Source organism: Orycteropus afer, unplaced genomic scaffold (genome assembly GCF_000298275.1).
Source record: "Orycteropus afer afer isolate SDZICR_OR568_19922 unplaced genomic scaffold, OryAfe1.0 scaffold00021, whole genome shotgun sequence".
NCBI lineage: Eukaryota > Metazoa > Chordata > Mammalia > Tubulidentata > Orycteropodidae > Orycteropus > Orycteropus afer.
In genome coordinates, this window is record NW_006921608.1 from 15,486,591 (window position 1) to 15,507,445 (window position 20,855).

General features: G+C 41.0%; 1 protein-coding gene across 1 annotated transcript in view; it reads right to left on the minus strand.

Moving 5' to 3' along the window:
* The window catches only part of MATN2 (matrilin 2), a 192,954-nt gene that overhangs the window by 72,016 nt on the left and 100,083 nt on the right, over positions 1-20,855 (minus strand). Inside the window, exons 4-5 of the mRNA XM_007934845.2 lie at positions 19,430-19,552; positions 10,198-10,320 (exon numbers count right to left, since the gene is read on the minus strand). Of these exons, the coding sequence (XP_007933036.1) occupies positions 10,198-10,320; positions 19,430-19,552 (246 nt within the window). The remainder of the gene's footprint in view (positions 1-10,197; positions 10,321-19,429; positions 19,553-20,855) is intronic.

The following is a 20,855-nucleotide window of genomic DNA, read 5'->3' on the forward strand; positions in this document are numbered from 1 at the left end:
GTCAATGACATGAGACAAAGTATATGTGAACTGCTGTATGAAAAGTGAATTTACTCTGTAAATCTTCACCCAAATCCTAATAAAAAAAAAAATTAAAAAAAAAAAAATAAATAAAATATTGATCTGGATTCTCTCCTCATGAAGTTAGACAAGGAGGTCTCATGCCTTTCTGCCATTTTTACAGTGAAACTTGGGGACGAAATGTCTGAAACTTGGTCAGCAACTTTTCTCCCACTCCTTCCCCATGTGAGTTCTCCAGAACACAGAAAAATCATCTCAGTGCAGAAGGAATGGAACTGTCAGGAAAAATGATGAGGTGGTGCTGAATGTGTGGAAACCTATGCCTCTCAGGGCAAACACACACTGGAGATAGTTGAACATAAGACCATTAAGAAACATAGTTTAAAATGTAGAGTTCAAGAGAAGCCACCTAGTCTGATGGAAGAAATGGCTGATGCTGATGTGATTCAATGTCAGAAAAATTAGGTAATGGGTAAGAGTGATGGTTTGATAATATAATGGACTTAAATTAATGTTGCTGAACTATACATGTGAAGAACACTGAAATGGCAAATGTTTTGTTGCATATATACTTACCTCAATAAAAGAAAGAAACATAGCCTAGAGCAGTAGTTCTTAAACTTGTCTGCCATTAGAATCATTTGAGGATCTTCAAAACATTCCAAAGCCCAAGGCCACACCCCAGACCAATTAAATGACAATCTCTGGGAGATGAGACACAGGCACCAGTACTGTTTGAAGCTCCCCAGGAGAATCCAATGGGCAGAAAAGTTTGGGTACCACTGGCATAAAGATCAGAGAGAGTGGAAGTAATGGAAGACCTGAACCCTGTGAAGTTCTGCTAGAATGTGCATTTGGCTAAAACAGAGCAGCTTAGCATTTTTTTCACCCAGAGACTAGAGGAAGGGACAAGTTATGGATTGAATTGTGTCCATCCAAAAATATGTTGGAATCCTAACCCCTATACCTGTGGATATAATACCATTTGGGAATAGGGTTTTTGTTATGTTAATTAGGTCATATCAGTGTAGGGGTTAAAAAGGTAACACTTTAGAGTTAAAAAGGTAAGATTAGCACAAACGGGGCAATACAGATACCCTGTGAAGATCAGCAAGGAACTGAGGAACTGCAGAAGTCCAGGCAAGGGCCTTCCCCCACAGCTGACAAGAGAGAGTTTTCCCTAGAGTCAGTGTCCTGAGTTGGGACTTCTAGCCTCCTTAACAGGGAGCTCTGGTGGTGTAGTGCCTAAGGCATTTGACTGCTAACCAGAAGGCTGGAGGTTCAAACCCACCAGCTACTCCTCAGAAGGACTGGGCAATCTATGTCCATACACCTAAGGCATTTGACTGCTAACCAGAAGGCTAGAGGTTCAAACCCACCAGACACTCCTCAGAAGAAAGACTGGGCAATCTACATCTATAGAGATACTACCTCAGAAACCCAAGGAAGGATTGCTATGAGTCAGAATTGACTCAACAGCAGTAAGTTTGGTTTTTTGGTTTTTTAATTGTGAGAAAAGAAATTTCTGTTCTTCAAAGCCACCTTTGTGTGGTATTTCTGTTGTAGCACCAGTAGGAAATTAAGACAGGACAAGTTGGTCCTATTTTAAAAACAAACAAACAAAATCCATGGAGGAATGTGGGTTGGGGAAATGAAAATGGCAACAGCTTCTTTGCCCAGGGAAGTAAATTTTGAAAAGTTAGAAAGAAAAAGAAAGATAAGAAAAGGAAAAAAAACAAAAGCAGAACAGGGCATCGTTCCATGGCCGGGCAAGGAAGCCTATTTCACAAGACCTGGGAAGCAACAGAAAGACAATTTTTATTATCTAACGACAGATCATTCCAACAAGGGAGAAAATATTCCAAATGAGCCACTCTGGCTGCACAGAAAGTTCACTGATAAACGCAGATTTAATAGAGCACACACCAAACATGGAAAAGGATAGAGTACAAGGACAAACAAAAAAAGAGTTGTATGGCCTATAAAAATGGTATCAAATGAGCTAAAACTAAACCAACACGAAAAAAGCTAATACTAAAGACAGTCAGGGCTGACTCGACGGCACATAACAACAACAACAACAACAGTATAAAATATTGATGGAAAGAACACATAAGTCCTCAATTATTTTTCAAGAGAATGATTTTCAGATTGGAAAGGCTAGAAGAAAGAAGAATGATGGGGAAGTAAAAGTCAAGATGGGCAAAAGACATGTGTAAGAGAATTTTCAAGGTGCTACAAATGAACCCTGCAGACTATAAGCGCTTCCACACATTTTGTTTGACCAGCACACCTTTTCGTTCAATTGAGTTTAGATGTCCTCAAAGGTAAGGTAAGTGTGCTCCAACTGGATACCACTCCCATCACTCATTATTGTAATGGTTCTCAAACATGGATCTGCATCAGTATCACCTATAAGGCTTGTTCCAACATAGAATGCTGGGCCCCACCCCAGAGTTTGTAGCATAGTGGCTAAAAGCACTTAACTGCTAACCAGAAGGCTGGCGGTTCAAACCCACCAGCCACTCCTCGGAAGGAAGGTTGGGCAATCCTACTTCCATAGTGATACTGCCTCGGAAACCCAAGGAGGGGTCGCTATGAGTTGGGGCCGACTCGACGGCACATAACAACAACAACAACAGGGTCTAGAGTAGGGTTCCAGAAGTTGCATTTCCAGCAAGTTCCCAGGTGGTGCAGATGCAGCAGGTCCTGCTGCCACATGCTGAGAGTCAATGCCCTATTGATTACACCTGGGTGCTCCACACATTTACTTTTCCCACCTGACCCCTACAATCATCTAGGTCCTAGTTGTAAGTTAGCAAGTACCCTTAGGTACTAGCTGTCCTGACACTGATAAATTCTATCTCTGAGATAATTTGCAAATGCAACTGTGGAACTACAATGACATCTGAAGAAGTCTGAAGAATCAAGAGATGGACCTAGGTGACCAACTGTCCCCATTTGCCTGGGATTGAAGGGGTTCTCAGGATGCTCGACTTTCAGGGCTAAAACCAAGAAAGTTCTAGGCAAACTGGAATGAGTTGGGCACCAGAGATAGACCTGGGGAACAGAAGGATAAATAGAGTTTTACATTTCAGAAGGAAAAAGATGGTTTCTGAAACCTCCAGAGTGGTGAGCTGGGCATCAATCATTCAAAATTATCCAAAAAATTTACAAGGGAGAAAATGAATGTGAAAGAGTCCTAAGTGAGAATGTGTTTTAAAAATATAAGTTAGCGTCAACACAGCAGCCAGAGAGATCCCATTAAAAATCTGAAATCAGATCATAAAACTCTTTGCTGAAAACTCTGCTGCAGTTCCCCATGGCACTCAGAATAATAAACAACAAAGACCTTACAAGGGTCTGCAAAGACCTATGGGATCTGGCCTGTTACCTCTCTGGACCTCAGTGCCCACTACCATTACCTTCTCACTCAATTCTAGGCACTCAGCCTCCTCGCTGCTCTTCTACATACCAGATAGCATAGTTGCTGCTCCAGGGCTTTTATCCTGGTGTTATGTACCCTCTGCCTTGAAGGTCTTCTCCCTCCCTCAAGTCCAGGATCACATGTCATGTTCTCACTGAGTCCATCCCTCTCTATTACATCCTATACACTTATTCTCGAAGTACTTACTTATTAGATCAAAGATTACAGCCTTTAATACAGACTACACCTCAACATAAAGAAAACAAAAATCCTCACAATTGGAACAATAAGCAATATCATGATAAACAAAGAAAAACTGAAGTTGCCAAGGATTTCATTTTACTTGGATCCACAATCAACGTCCATGGAAGCAGCAGTCAAGACATCAAATGATGTATTATATTGGGCAAATCTGCTGCAAAAGACCTCTTTAAAGTGTTAAAAAATAAGGGTGTCACTTTGAGGACTAAGGTGCACCTGACTCAAGCCATGGTATTTTTAATTGTCTCATACACATGTGAAAGCTGGACAACGAATAAGAAAAACCAAAGAAGAACTGATGCCTTTGAATTTGATTTTGGTGAAGAATACTGAATAAAGCATGGACTACCAGAAGAATGAACAAATCTGTCTTGGAAAAAGTGAGGAAGCTAAGACTTTATCTTGCTTACATGTTATCAGGAGGGACTAATCCCCAGAGAAGGATATCATGCTTGATAAAGTAGAGGATCAGTGAAAAAGAGAAAGACCCTCAAGAAGATGGAGTAACACAGTGGCTGCAAACAATGGGTTCAATCATAGCAACAATTGTGAGGATGTCGCAGGACTGGGCATTGTTTCGTTCTGTTGTACATGGGATCGCTATGAGTTGGACCCACCTCAACAGCACCTACCAACAACACACGCTGCTCCAAAAGAACATAATCTCCAGGGGAGGGAAGAAGTTTTTGCATATTTTATTCACAATATTCCAAGTGTCTAGAACAGTATCTGACAAATAGAGGTGCTCAACAAATATTTGTTGAATGAAGAAGTGGTTATTGGTATTACTCTTGATGGAATGTGTTGTGAGTATTTAGATGAGGAAACAGAGGCCATCAAGAACCAAAAAGAGGTCATTGAGAACGGAAGAGAGTTCTCATGGCCTCTTTGAGGCTTCTTCCTACAAGGCTGCCTAAAAAACTCCTTCCAGGAGGATCTCAGTTCAGTAACCAACATCCTCTGGGTACTGATATTCAGCCAGTTACAAACCCAACCAATCATTATTTCATCCAGCATACATTTCTCCATATGATCTATGGGGCTTTCATTAGCAAATTGGTGCAATGTCTATGGAAGTCGAGACACAGTTGCTACCATATTTTCCATGCCAGGATAATCTACTAAAGGAAATTAAGTTACTCTGATATGACTCATTCTTAGTGATCAAGAAGTATGAGGGAAGCTTAGTTTGTTCTGTTGGCCTTTAAACTCAAGGAAGTAAGTTTCAGCTCCACTTAAGGAATAACTTTCTAAGAGGAACAGCTGTACAAAGTGGAATCATCTGTCATGAGGTATAGTGAGTTTCCTGTCAGTGGGCATATTCAAGCAAAGCTGGATGATAGTAGGGTGGGGACACTGTAGGATGGGTGTCTGAGCCAGAACTCAGTTGAACTTTAAGGTCTCTTCCAACTTGAAAGTCTTTAATTCATATAGACAATCCTACCCACAAGTGGCACATTGCAGGCTGTCAAAAGATAGTGGGCTTAGCAGGCTAACTACATTCTAGCCAGGAAACCTTGAGTGAGCAACATTTTCTAGCTCTTTTATTGCTAATTCAGTATAAAATTATTTCATTTTTCCATGTTTCACATTTAATACAAGCATCAAATATTCATCATGCTTGTGTGCCATTGAGTCGATTCTGACTCAGAGTGACCCTGTAAGATAGAGTAGAGCTGTCCCATAGTTTCCCAGGCTGTAATCTTTACAGAAGCAGATCACCAGGTCTTGTTCCCCATGGAGTGGCTAGTGGGTTCGAACCTCCGACCTTTTGGTTACAACCTAGTGCTTAATTATTATGCCATCATGACTCCTTTTCAGTGCCCTACTATTTGCAAAAGGATTCTATTTGAAAAATAAGGATGAAAATGTTAACAAGTTATCAGGAGAGTCTGAAAACTTATGAGCATAATGATCTCAAAGTCAGTAAATGATCAATACCCACATGCAAAAGTCAGTGTCCGTGGTTGACTTTACTCATCATTACGGGTATTAGAAAGATTAGTAGATCAAGTATGAGACTTGAAACCCAGTCTCCTTGAAACCAAAGATACATATACCTGCACAGTGGACTGAAGTCCTCCATTTATCTTTCTAGTGAAAAGCCATTAAGCATCTGAGAGTGTCCTCATGCCCAGCTCAGCAGTAATGGTTTCAAATTAGATCCCAAAACATCTGGCCAATTTTTTGTGAATCAATGGTACCTGTGTTTACAACCCTCTCCCTCTAAAAAATATTCAGATAATTTGAATGGGTCACTTAGGGTGAGGAATTGATATAAAAGGTGGTGCTTTTGTAAACACTTCTTCCATATTTTAAATTAAATTATTTGTTCAGGAATATAAAGCTCAATTATGTACATTCTTGTTTAATCATAAATTAATTATGCTTGGAGAACCCAACAGTCACTCAAGTGGGAGAAAGATGTGGCAGTCTGTTTCCATAAAGATTTACAGCTTTGAAACCCTATGGACAGTTCTACTCTGTCTTATAGGGTTGCTATGAGTCAGAATCGACTTGATGGCAATGGGTTGGGTTTGGTTTTTGTATATTACATTGACTGGTCTACCATTTTTTAGACAGTAATTGTACATTTACTAATTGGACTAGCTTTCAAATATAATTTTGGTTAAAGATAGAGTTAAGGTTGACTGAAATTTAATAAATTGAGTATCTTTCATTTTTTACAAGTTTATGAGAAGCAGGAAAGCATTCCAAAGAAAGCGTTTCTCAACATTACAGAGGCAGCAAGGCTAACATAACTGAACCCACTGTGACACTCTATTAATTACTAACTGGACTTGATTCTGAACTTCTACTTCTATCCTATGCCTCTGTCCTTGTAACTAACCTCTGTTTCTCAGTCCCTGTTCTTGTCCTTGTCACAGACCTAGAGAACTCCCAAGCATCTCAGTTCTTTCAGCTGGACTTTTGCCTTATTTCCTATTCTTACAACTGCCCAAGGACTCTGGGTGTCTCCTTTCTCTTTCCAGCCCCCTCCCAAAGGCTGGCTCCCTGCCCTGACTCCAAGCATGGTGGGAAGGGGGCCCTTCTTTTAGGGGACACAGCTCCCTGATGCAGACTGCCCAGAATCCTCAGCTTTCCCAGAACTCCTCTCGACCCATGTGTTAGGACAGCCCACCTCTTGGTCTGGAGTCTGACAAGGCCCAGAGACAGCTGAACTCCCAGGCTTCATGCCGAGTTGGTGAGACCTCCCAGCTGGATCCATCCTTCCCCTGACTCCCAGCCAAACCTCCTTTCTCAGTTCCCCTACACTGATATCTAGTTCCAGAGTCTGCATCCAGGGCTCAGACCTCTTTGCCTGTACTATCCGGGGGCTTGTAATTCTCCATACCCCAACAAATTCTGGGATAGGAGACATGCTGAACCACAGTATGGAGGTGATGGTGCAGCTCTGGGAAGTGGGCTAGAAGTGGAGATGGAAATCAAGTGACCCCAGCCATGGAAGGAGTCCTTTAAAGGCAGGAGATTGGTCTTGGTACATGTTTCATTATAGGCTTCAACCTGGTGAGACAGCACCACGAACTATTTTAGTGCAACTGCTTTCCTCCTTCCCATAACTCCTGCCATGGGTTTGTCTGCATCATACAGTGGGCCTTCAGTCATAAAAACCTTGCACTATGGCCAGACTGTTTGATGTGGATCTGGCTTGTGTCACCCACCAACTTCCACTACAAGTGATTGGAAAGCTGAGGCCAAGTTCTGATTTTTTTTATGTACCTTTAAGCTTAGCTCAGTGGAGTCCTGGATAGTGCAAGATTAACACACTCAGCTGAAAGGTTTGGAGGTTCAAGTCCACCCAGAGGCATCTTGAAAGAAGACCTGGTGATTTACTTCTAAAAATCAGTCACTGAAAACCCTGTGGAGCACAGTTCTACACTGACACACATGGGGTTGCCATGAGTTGAAATCTACTTGATGGCAACTTGTATATGCTCAATAAATACCTAACCAATTTAAAGTCTTCAAAGTTTTTGCAAGAACTTAGCACCAGGCAATGTGCTAAGTAGTATATATAAATAATCTCATTTAGTTATTGAGATAATGCTGTGAAGTAGGCACTACTATTAACCCTTATTGCAGTGAAGGAAATTGAGTTTAAATAACTTGTCCATGATGATCCAGCACAGCTGGGATTTGAACTGAGGCAGCTTCTTGGCAGCACATTGCCTGTGCCTTTGAAGGGGAATACTTACTCATCAGCCCAGCAACCATACCTCCCTAGTCCTTACTACTACAAATTATAAAGGCTGCTACTTTATAATTCAGAAGATTAATAAGGGAAGGAAAACAAGAAATAGAGCAATTCATTCATCCATTCACTTACTTGCTCAATAACCTAATATTGAAAATCAACCATATGCCAGGTATGCATCCAGCATGGAGATCTAAAATATTCTGGTTTGGCTGTTATCTTTGCATGTATCTCTCTTCCTGCTGGAACTCCTTATCTCAATCTTCTTTGCCTGGCAAATGATGACTTAGCCTTCCAGACTCAGACAAGTTATCTTCTCCTCCAAGAAAGTCCTTGCCTTATTCACTTCTGTTGGCCCATGGTACGACATCCATAAATGCACATTTTTGTAATGTGCTCCCTTTTTTATTAATTAAAGTCCTATTTTCTCATTAATGTATGTTTCAGAGATGTCTTAAACAAGTAAATAAAAATAAAAAGACTGCCATTGAGTCGATTCTGACTCATTAGGTTTCCAAGATGGTAAATCTTTACGGAAGCAAATTGTCACATCTTCCTTCTGTGGAGCAGCTGATAGGTTTGAACCACCAACCTTCTGGTGAGCAGTCAAGTGCCTTAAGCACTGCGGCACCACAGCTCCTTAGAGATGTCTTACTTACTCTAAATTCCTATTAAACTTCACCCTTTAAAAATGCTGTAGTTTAAAAGAATGAAGAAAATCAAACACACATGGAAGCAATTAGTCTAAGGGATTGGTATACCATGCGATCCTCAGCCTATACGACTATAAGACCAGAAGAACTATATGGTGTCTGGCTACCACTGTCAACCACTCAGAGGGGGATCTATGTAGGAGATCCTGGATAGAGTGGGAGAACAATGTGGAACAAAATTCAAATTATCAAAAAAAAAAAAAAAAAGGGGGACCAGGTTTGCTGGTCTGATACAGCCTGGTGGAACCCCTGATACTGTGGCCCTTAGTTGCCCTTCAGGTCTGGAATTGAACCCACTCCTGTGGCTTCCAGACAAACAAAAGACAGGCATATGAGCTGAACATTTACATCTGGTAGATACACCCCTTGGAGAGATTGATCATGGGAGAATAGAAGGGCTGTGTATGTTCAGGAAGACAGCTTGGGGTGCAGGAGTGCAGGGGAGGGAAGGATATAGGGAAGAGTTAACTATGGGGAGGAAGTGGGAAGAAAGCTACTGCATTGTGGGAAATTTCAGTCAATGTCATGAGACAAAGCACATGTGAACTGCTGTATGGAAAATGAATTTGCCCTGTAAATTTCACTCAAATCACAATAAAAACAAAATTAATTAAATAAATAAATAACCCACAAATGCTTGGGCTTAATACTTTATAAACAAGCTTCTTTCAAATGAACCTTAATAATCTATACATGATCTCTTAAGTACTATGACTTTTATGAAGTATTTAAAAGAATGCTTTGGAATCCTTTTGCAAAACTAGTGATCACCTTTACTTTAGAGATGTTTATGTTCCAATACAGGGAGCTCAAACTGATTTTGAATTTTATGTGTACAGTAAAAAATCAAATGAACTAAATAGTCCAATAATAATAATAATAATAACTGCCTCCATCTACCCTACTCCAGAAGCAAACACATTCAACCCTCCCAACTCAGTGATTTTCCTGTGCCTGTGTGCAGTTGGAGCTGAAGTCCACAAACCACAATACTTCATGAAAATATTTCTTAAACCCTGTTAAAGTTGATCAGTACAGCTGGCTAAGTCAACATGAAGTAAGGTGGTCAAGTTGCAAGCGCACTCAATAGATGCTAGAGTATCCCACCTATGGTTCCAGATATAAGGCACCTTCATCAACTTCCTTGAAGGGTGATTTTGAGACCATAGACATTGTCTTACAGTCTCAAGACAAATTAAGAAAGACCTGACAAAGGAGGAATAGAGGTAGAAGTTATTCAACCTCTACCACATAATCATATGTTAATCTATGCTTAGTTCTTGGGTGGTGCAAATGATTAAGCAACTGGCTGCTAACTGAAAGGTTGGAAGTTCAAATCCACTGACAGGCGTATTGGAAGGAAGACCTGGTGATCTACTTCCAAAAGATCATAGCCATGGAAAACCCTCGAGAGCACAGTTCCACTCTGATGCACATGGGGCCACCATGAGTCAGGCGGGCTTGATGGCAACTGGTTCCTAATCTATGCTTGGGAGACTTCCATAGCCACAGTCCCCAGATTAATAACATAACTTTTTTTTTTTTTTTGCATCACTTACTCATGCATGTTTTTCCATCTGGGTTAAGAGCAAATCCTTCACGGCACTTGCAAATATAGGAGTTATCAGCATTTACACACTTGTGTTCACATCCATGGTTTTCCAAGGCACAATAGTCCACAGCTGTAGAGAGTAAGACATATTCAAAGTTGAATTAGAAATGTAAACAGAGGTAAAAGGAATGGTAGAGTGGCAGCATATTTACAACAAATATAAATATGGATTCATTTTATTGCCCAATGACAAGTATGGATAAATAAATAGGAATACAAAGCCTCCTCTTTCATAGAAAAAAAAAAGGAGTCCAGATCAGCCAATTTATATCAGAAGGTAAACTAAAGGACATATGAACAACTGTATTTAAAAATTCAATGCAAATCAAAACTATGCAAGGTACCCTTCACCTATTAAACTGGCAAAAAAAAAAAAGGATAAATCACAGTGCTGGCATGACAGCCTGGAAACAGAGTTATTAACAGTGGGTGGCATTACAACTTTAGGGAGGCAACTTAACAATGTTCATCTTTGAAATATAACCCAAAGAAATAACCAAAAGAAATAATTGTACACAATAAGGTATTTATAGTAGCATTATAGTTATGTACAGTGACAAAAATAAGAAATCTAGAAAATGAGATGAACATTTACTAATAGGGAAAGGCAGCCAGGGTGGTTGGAGTAGGGAGCAAGAGAGGTGGGTGTGAAGAGTGGGTGTAGATTAGGAGGTGACCCATGGCCCACTGAAAGGACTTTGGTTTTCATTCTGAGTAAGCTAGGAGTCATTAGAGGGTTCTGAAGAGAAGAGACTATAAAGGGCAAGGTGAGAGCGGAAGACCAGGTAGGCGGGTGGCTGCTACAGAAATCCTGGTGAGGAATGGTGGAGGTTTAAAGTAGGACAGTAGTTGGGAGGTCAGGGGGGTCACAAGAGGTACTCTGGGTGTATGTTGAAGGTGGGACCAGTAGGATTCCTATTGGATTAGCTAGAGGTAATTAGAGACTAGAGAAAAAGAGAATTAAGACGGATTATAGGAACTTGGTCCTGAGCAACAAGAAGAATACCAAAAACCAAACTTGGTGCTGTCGAGTTGAATCCAACAACTCAACAACAAACTTGTTGAGAGTTGAGCCATGAGGGTGAGTTCCATTCCAGGCTTGAAGGGTGTCTAAGAGCCATAGTCTCAGGGCTTCCACCAGTCTCTATCAGACCAGTAAGTCTGGCCGTTTTTATGATTTTTGAATTTTGTTCCATATTTTTCTCCCACTCTATCCAGGACCTTCTATTGTGATCCCACTCAGAGCGGTTGGTAGTGGTACCCAGGCACCATCTAGTTCTGTTCTCGGGGTAGTGGAAACTGAGCTTCACATGGTCCATTAGTCCTTTAGACTAATTTTTTCCTCGCATCTTTGATTTTCTTCACTCTTCTTTGCTCTAGAAGAGGAGAGACCAATCGTTGCACCTTAGATGACCACTCGCAAGCAGTCACTACTCACCAAAGTAGAATGGAGACAGTTGTCTTTATGGATCATGTTATGCCAATTGACCTAGATGTCCTCCGAGAGTGTGGTTCTGAGTCCTCAGGCCCAGTGACTCATTCCCTCAGGATGTTTGGTTACAGCTAAGAAGTTTTCATAACTTTGCTCCTTGTATGTGCTACTATTTTCATGGATATATTTGCAGCACATATAAATACATATGTAGACATATCCTCTGATATATACTCTTGCGTATAGTCACATTTGCCTTCCCCTACCTGCTCAGCTTGCATGTCTATGTATCTACTGGTGGATTACTGATATTACTGTTATTGCAGGATTGTATTGTAATAGTATTCACCTTTGTTGCCTTTATCACTTGTGCACCTCCCCTAACAAAAACTTTTAAATAATAATAACAGGGAAATGGGATCTGTAAAATTAACATATGTGTACAATTGAAAAACAAAACCATGCATGGGGGAAATAATTGTGTACTTAATATAGCCATCAGAGGATGCAAAGGGATAAGCGAAAGATCTTTGAAAGGCAGTAACCTGTGTCAGGTTTATACTTTTATGCCCGGGTTTTGTTAGGTTTTCATCTAAATTATCATTTTTACAACTTCATCTCCCTATAGTGTTTTGATACCCCCTAATAATTGTGGGTGTAATAACCAAATCATTATGGTGGGAACAGGGTGTTCATATAGCCTCAGAGTCTCAATGGACTCTTACTTCATCATGGAATATTAGTCAGTTGCTGGGATTTAGTTACAACATAAATATTGAGCTAGCACCAAATCCTTCTAAAAGCTAATTTCTCATCTTTCAAAGACCAACGGATCATTTAAAAAAAAATAATTATGACACTGGGATCAAAGCCTTGGCACATATCCTAGTCTGAGTGTCACAGGAGTTGGCCGTGCTGTGGTCCACACGGGCTTGTATGAGCAGTTGACTCTTCCCACCTCAACTCCCTCACCATTTGCCATCTTGAAAATCTCTCAGTGTCTAATGTTAGTATTTGCCTATCTATTCTTTATCCTTTCAATCAACCAGGCCTACCTCTGGTCACCTACCTTTTTGTGTCTCCTCCAAATAGAGGAGTCACTAATTTGATTTCACAACGATGAGCTGGCAGTTCACTGTACCAAAAAGGCAAAAACCCAGAGTACTGCTTTCTCTTTCTTATCATGCAGTATCATCTCTGAGCCCTGCCACCTCTGTCCCTCAGAGGATCCCTGAGGATGCTGACCCTAAAATTTATACTGGGAAGAGGTTGGAGGTTTTGCTTAGGTCTCAAGTGTAAGCCGCATACTCCAAACTAGTCTTTCCAGAATGTTTGAGAACAGAGTTTCCAATGTTGGCTCAGGTGTTTAAGAAGCGGTATAGCAGAAGCTCTTTTAACTGACCTCTACTGAACTCTAAGGCACTTGACTGCTAACCAGAGGGCTGGCAGTTCAAACCCACCAGCTACTCCTTGGAAGGAAGATGGTGCAACCTACTTACACAGTGATACTGCCTTGAAAACCCAAGGAGGGGTTGCTATATGAGTCGGATCTGACTTGAAAGCAGTGCATTTGGTTTTGGTCTTGGCTAATTAACCAGCTCCTGGTTGATCAATGCTTTTCATTTATCAGAAAATTGGGGCTATTGCCCAGGGCCCGCTAAATGCTCAGGTTGGTGGAACACTCGTGCTCTAGAACACCTGTGACCTTCTCCCATTGACTAAGTTGTATGGTTATTTGTTCTCAAAGTGAAGTCTTGAACTGCTCCTTCAACTTCACTTGAGAACTTGTTATAAATGCAAATTCTTGGACCCTACCACTGACCTAAGGAGCCCTGGTGGCACAGTGATTAAGCCCCTAGCTACAAACTGAAAGGTTGTAAAGATTATACTAAAGATTACAGCCTTAGAAACCCTATGGGACAGTTGTACTCTGTCCTATAGGGTCACTATGAGTCAGAATCAAACTCAATGGCAATGAATACCTCTGATCCACTGATTCGGAAACTCTGGGTGTGGGGTCCAGGAATCTGTGTTTTAACAATTTCTCTAGGTAATTGAGATGTATGCTAAAATTTGAGAATCGCTGTTATAAAGAGTCAAAGTAGCTTTTGTTTCCAAACCTACATATGACTTTTATGCATGTTACTGTAAATAATATAATTCAATATTATGAAAAACAATAAAATATAAGTACCAAAAGAAATTGTAGTTTTTTTTTTTTTTTTTTTTTTTTAATAACAACTGAGTTGAATGTTTTAAAAAGACTCTGTGGCCGTTTGTCAGCCAAAACTGTTGTAGAATCAGTCATGGGTGAAAGAAGTGTAAACGATTGGGGGAAAAACTCATAAAAGTTTACGAGCACTCTGCCCTTAGATTGTTTTACAGAAGTCTTCAATTTTTTGCACCTATTTAAAGGGTTCAAAACTGAAAAATCATAGACAACACATTATAGGTATGGTTTATGCAAGAAAGATTTTAAAAATCATACTTTTTTCTCAAATGAACATAAAATTACTAATTTTTACTAAATGCACACTAACGTGTTTTAAATAAAAACAAAATGGATAGGATGGGTTTAGAGATGTTGTTTTTTACGATTCTCCTCTTTAAATGACTTTTTCCGCCAATCAACCAACTGCAGGCCCAATCTCATTGGAAAAGCTGGCTTCTCAAGACTTTGATTCTCATTTTGCTTTTGTTCTTTGTGTGCATAGCTCTCCGGGGAACTGAGCAGCAGAGGGGTGATGGAAAACGAAGGGTCCAGGAATTTCTGGGTCCTGAGAACCTGGCCTTTAAAACTAAAAGGTGACAAATCCTACCTTGAATTGAGAACTGCCCCCAGGTGAGCTACCAGGCCACTGGAAACAGCAGAATAAGCCCACAGTGCCTGGGGGAGACTGTTTCCAGGTACCTAAAAGCTTTTTGAGGTGGAGTAGCTAGTCCACTGGGGTCCCTGGTGCAATGGTTAATGTGCTCAGTTGTTAACCAGAAGGTTGGCAGTTCAAGTCCACCCAGAGGTCCCTCAGAAGAAAGTCCTGGTGATCCTCCTTCTGAAAAACCACCCACTGGAAACCCTACAGAACTCAGTTCTACTCTGACACACATGGGGCCACCCAGAGTCAGAGTTAACTCAATGGCAAGTAGCAAGCTAGTTCCTTCAACTCTGACATCCTTTGCTGCATGTTTTGAGTTCTCAGCATAACTTCTTTGGTTGCAAAATTATACTTATAAAAAGGGAGGTTAGGGGGCAGATGTATGGAGATCTATGTGAGTTATTCAGCAAAGCCTCTATTGTTTCAAGGTCTCAGCTACTTCCACAAAATCCATTCTCTGAAGCTTTTGCCTGAAATTTCTACACTCTCCTTTACAATATCTAGTCATTTCCTAGGCATTGTTCTTCATCTCTCCTGATGACAGGGTGCTCAGATCTCAGAGTCTGAAGCCAGTCTTGCCACATTTAGTCTCTGCCCAACTTGTGAGAAATCACTTTAGCTGTCTCTCAGGATAAATGCTGCTTTGGTGCAAGAAAATAAAAACCTGTGACTGACAGTTTCTGATTTATAATCTGGTCACAGTCCAAGAGTTTCTCAGCAGGGACCCATCTGCAAGGAATAGCATTAGCAAAAACAGAATATTTTAAAAAAGAATGTTTCCATTTTAAAGTTTGTTGATGATGAAGTAAGAAAAATCAAATTTGTAGTTTAGATAAATAGCAGAATCGATTTACTTGCTGAGCACATATTCTCATAAAACCCATTGCCATCAAGTCAATTCCAGCTCATAGCGATCCTTTAGGGCAGTGTAGAACTGCCCCATAGTGTTTCCAAGGTGGAGTAGCTGGTGAGTTCGAACTGCCAACCATTCGGTTAGCAGCCAAGCACTTGACCACTGTGCTATCAGGGCTTCTTAAACACATATTAGACACAAACAAAGTCAGACTCACAAAACCCCTCCCTCACAAGGTGTGATTGGATTCCATAGCAGGATTTAAAAGCCCAGAGGAAGGGTTTCCTATTGATCTTGATAACAATAGGGGAGAAATCCAATACTTAATATCTGGGGAAAATCATGTTTCAAATAAGAGGAGTTGGCTGATGAATTAAAAACCTGAATTTTCAATATAAAAATCGATCCTCTCATCCCCCGTGCCCAACTTAAATATCAACAGTCCCCTTCTCGCTGAGAGTAATCTATGCAGGAGAATATGGGAATAAATTCTGAAGACAGCAGTAATAGCTGTTAAATCCTCATGTTATGTACCACTATCATTCTGGGTATAGACCACAATATGATTTTTAAAATATACTACGCATATGACTTATGAACAAATAGAAACGTTCATAAAAAGACAAAAGAAATCAAAAAGGATTTAGAAATTCAGTTTAACTAATGTTTATCAGTTGCCTGGTAGCATAGTGCCTAAGGCACTTGACTGCTAACCAGGAGGCTGGCGGTTCAAACCCACCAGCCACTCCTCGGAAGGAAGATTGGACAACCTGCTTCCGTAGTGATACCACATCGGAAACCCAAGGAGGGGTTGCTATGAGTCGGATTCGACTCTAGGGCAGTGAGTGGATATGTATCAGACACGGGATAATGACAATAATATTATTAGCAAACACCTAGCACTACTCTAAGCACTTTATGGAGTCCCTGGGTGATGCAAATAACTAACACAGTTGACTCCTAACTAAAAGGTTGGAGGTTCAAGTCCACCCAGAGGTGCCTGAGAAGAAAGGCCTGGCGATCTACTTCTGAAAAACCAGCCCCTGAAAACCTTATGGGGCACAGTTTTACCTGGAAACCCACGGGATTGCCATGAGTTGGAGTTCAAGTCATGACAACTCTTTTTTTTTTTTTAAAGCACTTTACACATATTGACTCATTTAATCCTCACAAAACTCAGTTCTTTGAGATAGTGTTATGGATTGAATTATGTCCCCTCAAAATATGTGTTGTAGATCCTAACCAGTCTGCCTGTGGTTATAATCCCATTTTGGTAGAGGTTGTCTTTGTTATGTTAATGAGGCAGGATTAGTGTAGGGTGCTTGAGCCAACCTCTTTGGAGATACAAAACGGATTAAGCAAGTAAAGCAGGAACAGGAAGAACCAAGCCAAACCACATGAAGAATGCCCAGGAGTGGAAGCTTAGCAGAGACAAGGACCTCATCCAGGGCCAACAGAGAAAAACCCTTTCCCCTGGAGCTGACACCTAGAGTTCAGACTTCTAGCTTCTTAAATTGTGAGAAAATAAATTTCTATTTGTTAAAGTCACCAACTTGTGGTATTTCTGTGATGGCAGCTCTAGCTAACTAAGACAATAAGTTACACATGGCCCAGAAAGGCAGGACAAACAAGGGAAGTTTTTAGCCTGGAATACCTCCAAGAAGTGGAATAGATGAGACACAACTTTCAGGTTTTGATTTTGTACACGTCTGTACTCTTTCATCTTTTTAAATTTGTTTAAATAAACAAAAGTTGACTTTAATTTAAAAACCAATCAAGGGGAGAAGATTAAAATAACAGGAATGCTTGAGACTGCAATCAATCACTCAACCTCAATGACTCAAGTAAAATGTGTTGTGAGCCTACCCTCTAGAGGAGGAAGAAGTACAAGTGGCCTCTGACCTCCAGTATTTACAATCTGATTGGGCCAGTAAGATGCAAATAAGACCAAACCAAACCAAACTCACTGCCCCTTAAGTCAGATCTGACTCACAGCGACCCCTCCTTGGGTTTCCGAGGCAGTATCACTACGGAAGTAGATTGCCCAACCTTCCTTCCAAGGAGTGGCTGGTGGGTTTGAACCAGTCTTCTAGTTAGCAGTCAAATGCCTTAGGCACTATATCACCAGAGTTACCCAGAAATACAAGGCAGTGGGTAAACACTAGTTGAGCAAGTACAGCAGAAAATTCACCCTCAAAGATATAGATAAATGATCTTAGAAAAATGCAGTTTGGGATGGAAATTGACAGATTTAATGGTAGCTGATGGATTACAAATACCAAAACAAACAAACAAACAAACAAACAAACTCACTGCTGTCGAGTTGGTTCCAACTCATAGTGACCCTTCCTTGGGTTTCCGAGACAGTATCTCTATGGATATCTAGAGATACCGCCTCGGAAACCCAAGGAGGAGTTGCTGTGAGTGAAACTTGACTAGCAGCAGTGAGTTTGGCTTTTTGTTTTTGATCTCTAGGGAAGTAGATTGACCAGTCTTCCTTCCAGGGAGTGGCTAGTGGGTTTGAACTGCTAGCCTTCTGGTTAGCAGTCAAATGCCTTAGGCACTATGCCACCAGAGATACAGGAATTCAATTAAAGTGGAAGGAGGACACTTAGTAGCTAACCCAAACTTGATTACCTGAATGAAGAAATGAACTCGGTACTACAATGAGTGAAATGAACAGTTAGGGAACTAGGACTCTGACACTTGAAATTAAGGCTCCAATAACTCAACTCAAACTCACTGCCATTGAGTCGGATCCAACTCCTAGTGACACTTCCTTGGGTTTCCGAGGTGGTATCACTACGGAAGTAGATTGCCCAACCTTCCTTCTGAGGAGTGGCTGGCATGTTTGAACCATCAGCCTTCTGGTCAGCAATCAAATGCCTTAAACACTACACCACCAGAGCTCCCTCCAACAACTCAAAGGGGTGAAAAGTCTCAAGTCAATGACTAAGAACTGAATTTTCATGCAGGTCACAGTCATAATTCTGGGATAAGTCCATGAAATGGAACCACTGCGATGGTAGTGTTGAAGCTGGAAATTCATCGTATTGAACCACCAGTAGCTGGACATGGTTAATCTTTATCAAACTTCTTTAAATGAGTGGTTTAAACTTGCAGTCCTTGTTTTCCTACCACTCGCTCTCTACTCCTGGAAATATGCCCTTTACTCCATTACTCCTGAACCATTGGTCTCCTGGTCCTCTGTGTTCCTAATACCCAGTGACATAACTGGTAGAAAGTACCGAATGTTTGCTGAGGTGCATCAGTGACTTTTCTCTAAGTTCTGTTCTCTTTGTTCTCTCAGGACCATGACATTAATATGGACCTGGCCTAGAAATTCTCTTCCCCATTAGGACACCTCTGATTTATCCATTATCATCACTAAAGAAATCAATCCCAAATCCACCTCTCCTACCTCTTGCCCCAGGTATGCAACATGGAGTCGCCCAAGTGGTAAGTCATTCAGCTGATTGCAAGTTGGTGTGTGAAGTTCCAAGCACTGCCTTTGAGACTCCTGCATTTAAATCTACTGTTGGTTTTCTCTGACCATGGTGTCTTATTACATGTAACGGGGCTCTTACATCTGGCTGTCAGTTGGAGGTACAGTACTCAGGAGGAAGTCTCATGTCTTTGAAGTGACAGTCTAAACTGCCCACCACCAAGTGAATTTCATGTATAACACAGGAGCTATATTGAAATCAAGCTATCTTAAACATACCCTCCAAATATGATGGAAATCCACCCAGCTCTTTTCAAGTGATGTAACAGACAATTATATTCATGTAGATTATCATAAATATGCTTTTTTGCTGAGAACTCATAATGAGAAAATGCTGACCTCAGCCACACGTAAAGTCACGATCTGACTAACTACTAGGCCAAAGAACTGAGCACTGTGTTGAAACCCAAAGGGAAATAATTTTATACATGGGAGGCATGCGGTGGGCCTCCCTCCCCCTCCTTCCTATGCTTAACTTGTCCTTCCTCACTAAGCGAAGTGGGAGGGAATACTCACCCACACACTTCTTCCCATCGTCAGCCAGCGTGTAGCCACTGTAGCACTGGCAGACGAAGGAGCCTGGCACATTCACACAAAGCTGCTCACAGGCGTGGTCCTCCACCGCACACAGATCCTGGACTGAAGCAAAGGTTGCACATAAGAACACAACTCTGAAGAAGATAGCACCCTCACACAGGGCAGTACAATAAGCAACTCTACAAACCAAATCAAACCCACTGACATTGAGTCAATTCCAACCCACAGCAACCCTACAGGACAGAGGTGAAATGCCCCCACAGGTTTCCAAGGCTGTAAATCTTTACAGAAACAGACTGCCTCATGTTTGCCCTGTGTAGTGGCTAGTGGGTTTGAGCCACCAATCTTGTGGTTAGCAGCCCGATGCTTTAACCACAGCACCACAAAAGCTTCTTAGGGACTCTATAGCACTTATTAAAATAACTCTTAAATTCAAAATAGCCAAAAGGTGGGTGGAAACAACACAAATGCCCATCAAAATAACAAAATATGGTCTATCCATAAGGCAGTCAGGGAGTTCTGGTGGCATAGTGCCTAAGGCACTGGACTGCCTACCAGAGGGCTGGTGGTTCAAACCCACCAGCAACTCCTCGGAAGGAAGATGGGGCAATCTACTTCTGTAGTGATACTGCCTCGGAAACCCAAGGAGGGGTCACTATGAGTCAAGTCCGACTCGATGGCACTTAACAACAACATAAGGCAGTTGCCATTAAGTTAATTCTGACTCATGGTGACCCACCCCATGTGTATCAGCGTAGAATTGTGCTCCATGGTTTTCAATGACTGGCTTTTTTGGAAGAAGATCAACAGGACTTTCTTCCAAGGTGCCTTTGGGTGGACCCAAATCTCCAATCTTCTGGTTAGCGACCAAGTGTACTAATGGTTTGCACCACCCAGGAACTCTATTCATACAATGGAATATTATTTAGCTGTAAAGAGGAATGAAGTTCTGATACATGCTACAAAGTAAACAGACCTTGAGAACATTTTGCAAGTGAAACAATCCAGACACAAGAGAACAAATGTTGCATTATCCCATTTACATGAAATATCTGGAAAGTACATTGGTGGTTGCCAGGAGCTAGGGGAAGGGAGGAATGGAGAATTACTGCTTAAGGGGTACTGATTTTGTTTGGGGTGATGAAAAAATTTTGACATAGTGGTGATGGTTCCACAATACTTTTAATATAATTAATGCCACTGAATTGTACACTTAAAAATGATTAAAATGGCAAATTTTATGTTATATATATTTTACAACAACTTAAAAAAGAAAAATAACTTAAAAACATTGTAAGAATTAATATATGGACAAGGGACTTATCTCTAGAATTTATAGAACACTCCAACACCTCAATAAAAAAAAGACAAACAATCCAATTAAAAAATGGGCAGAAGACATGAA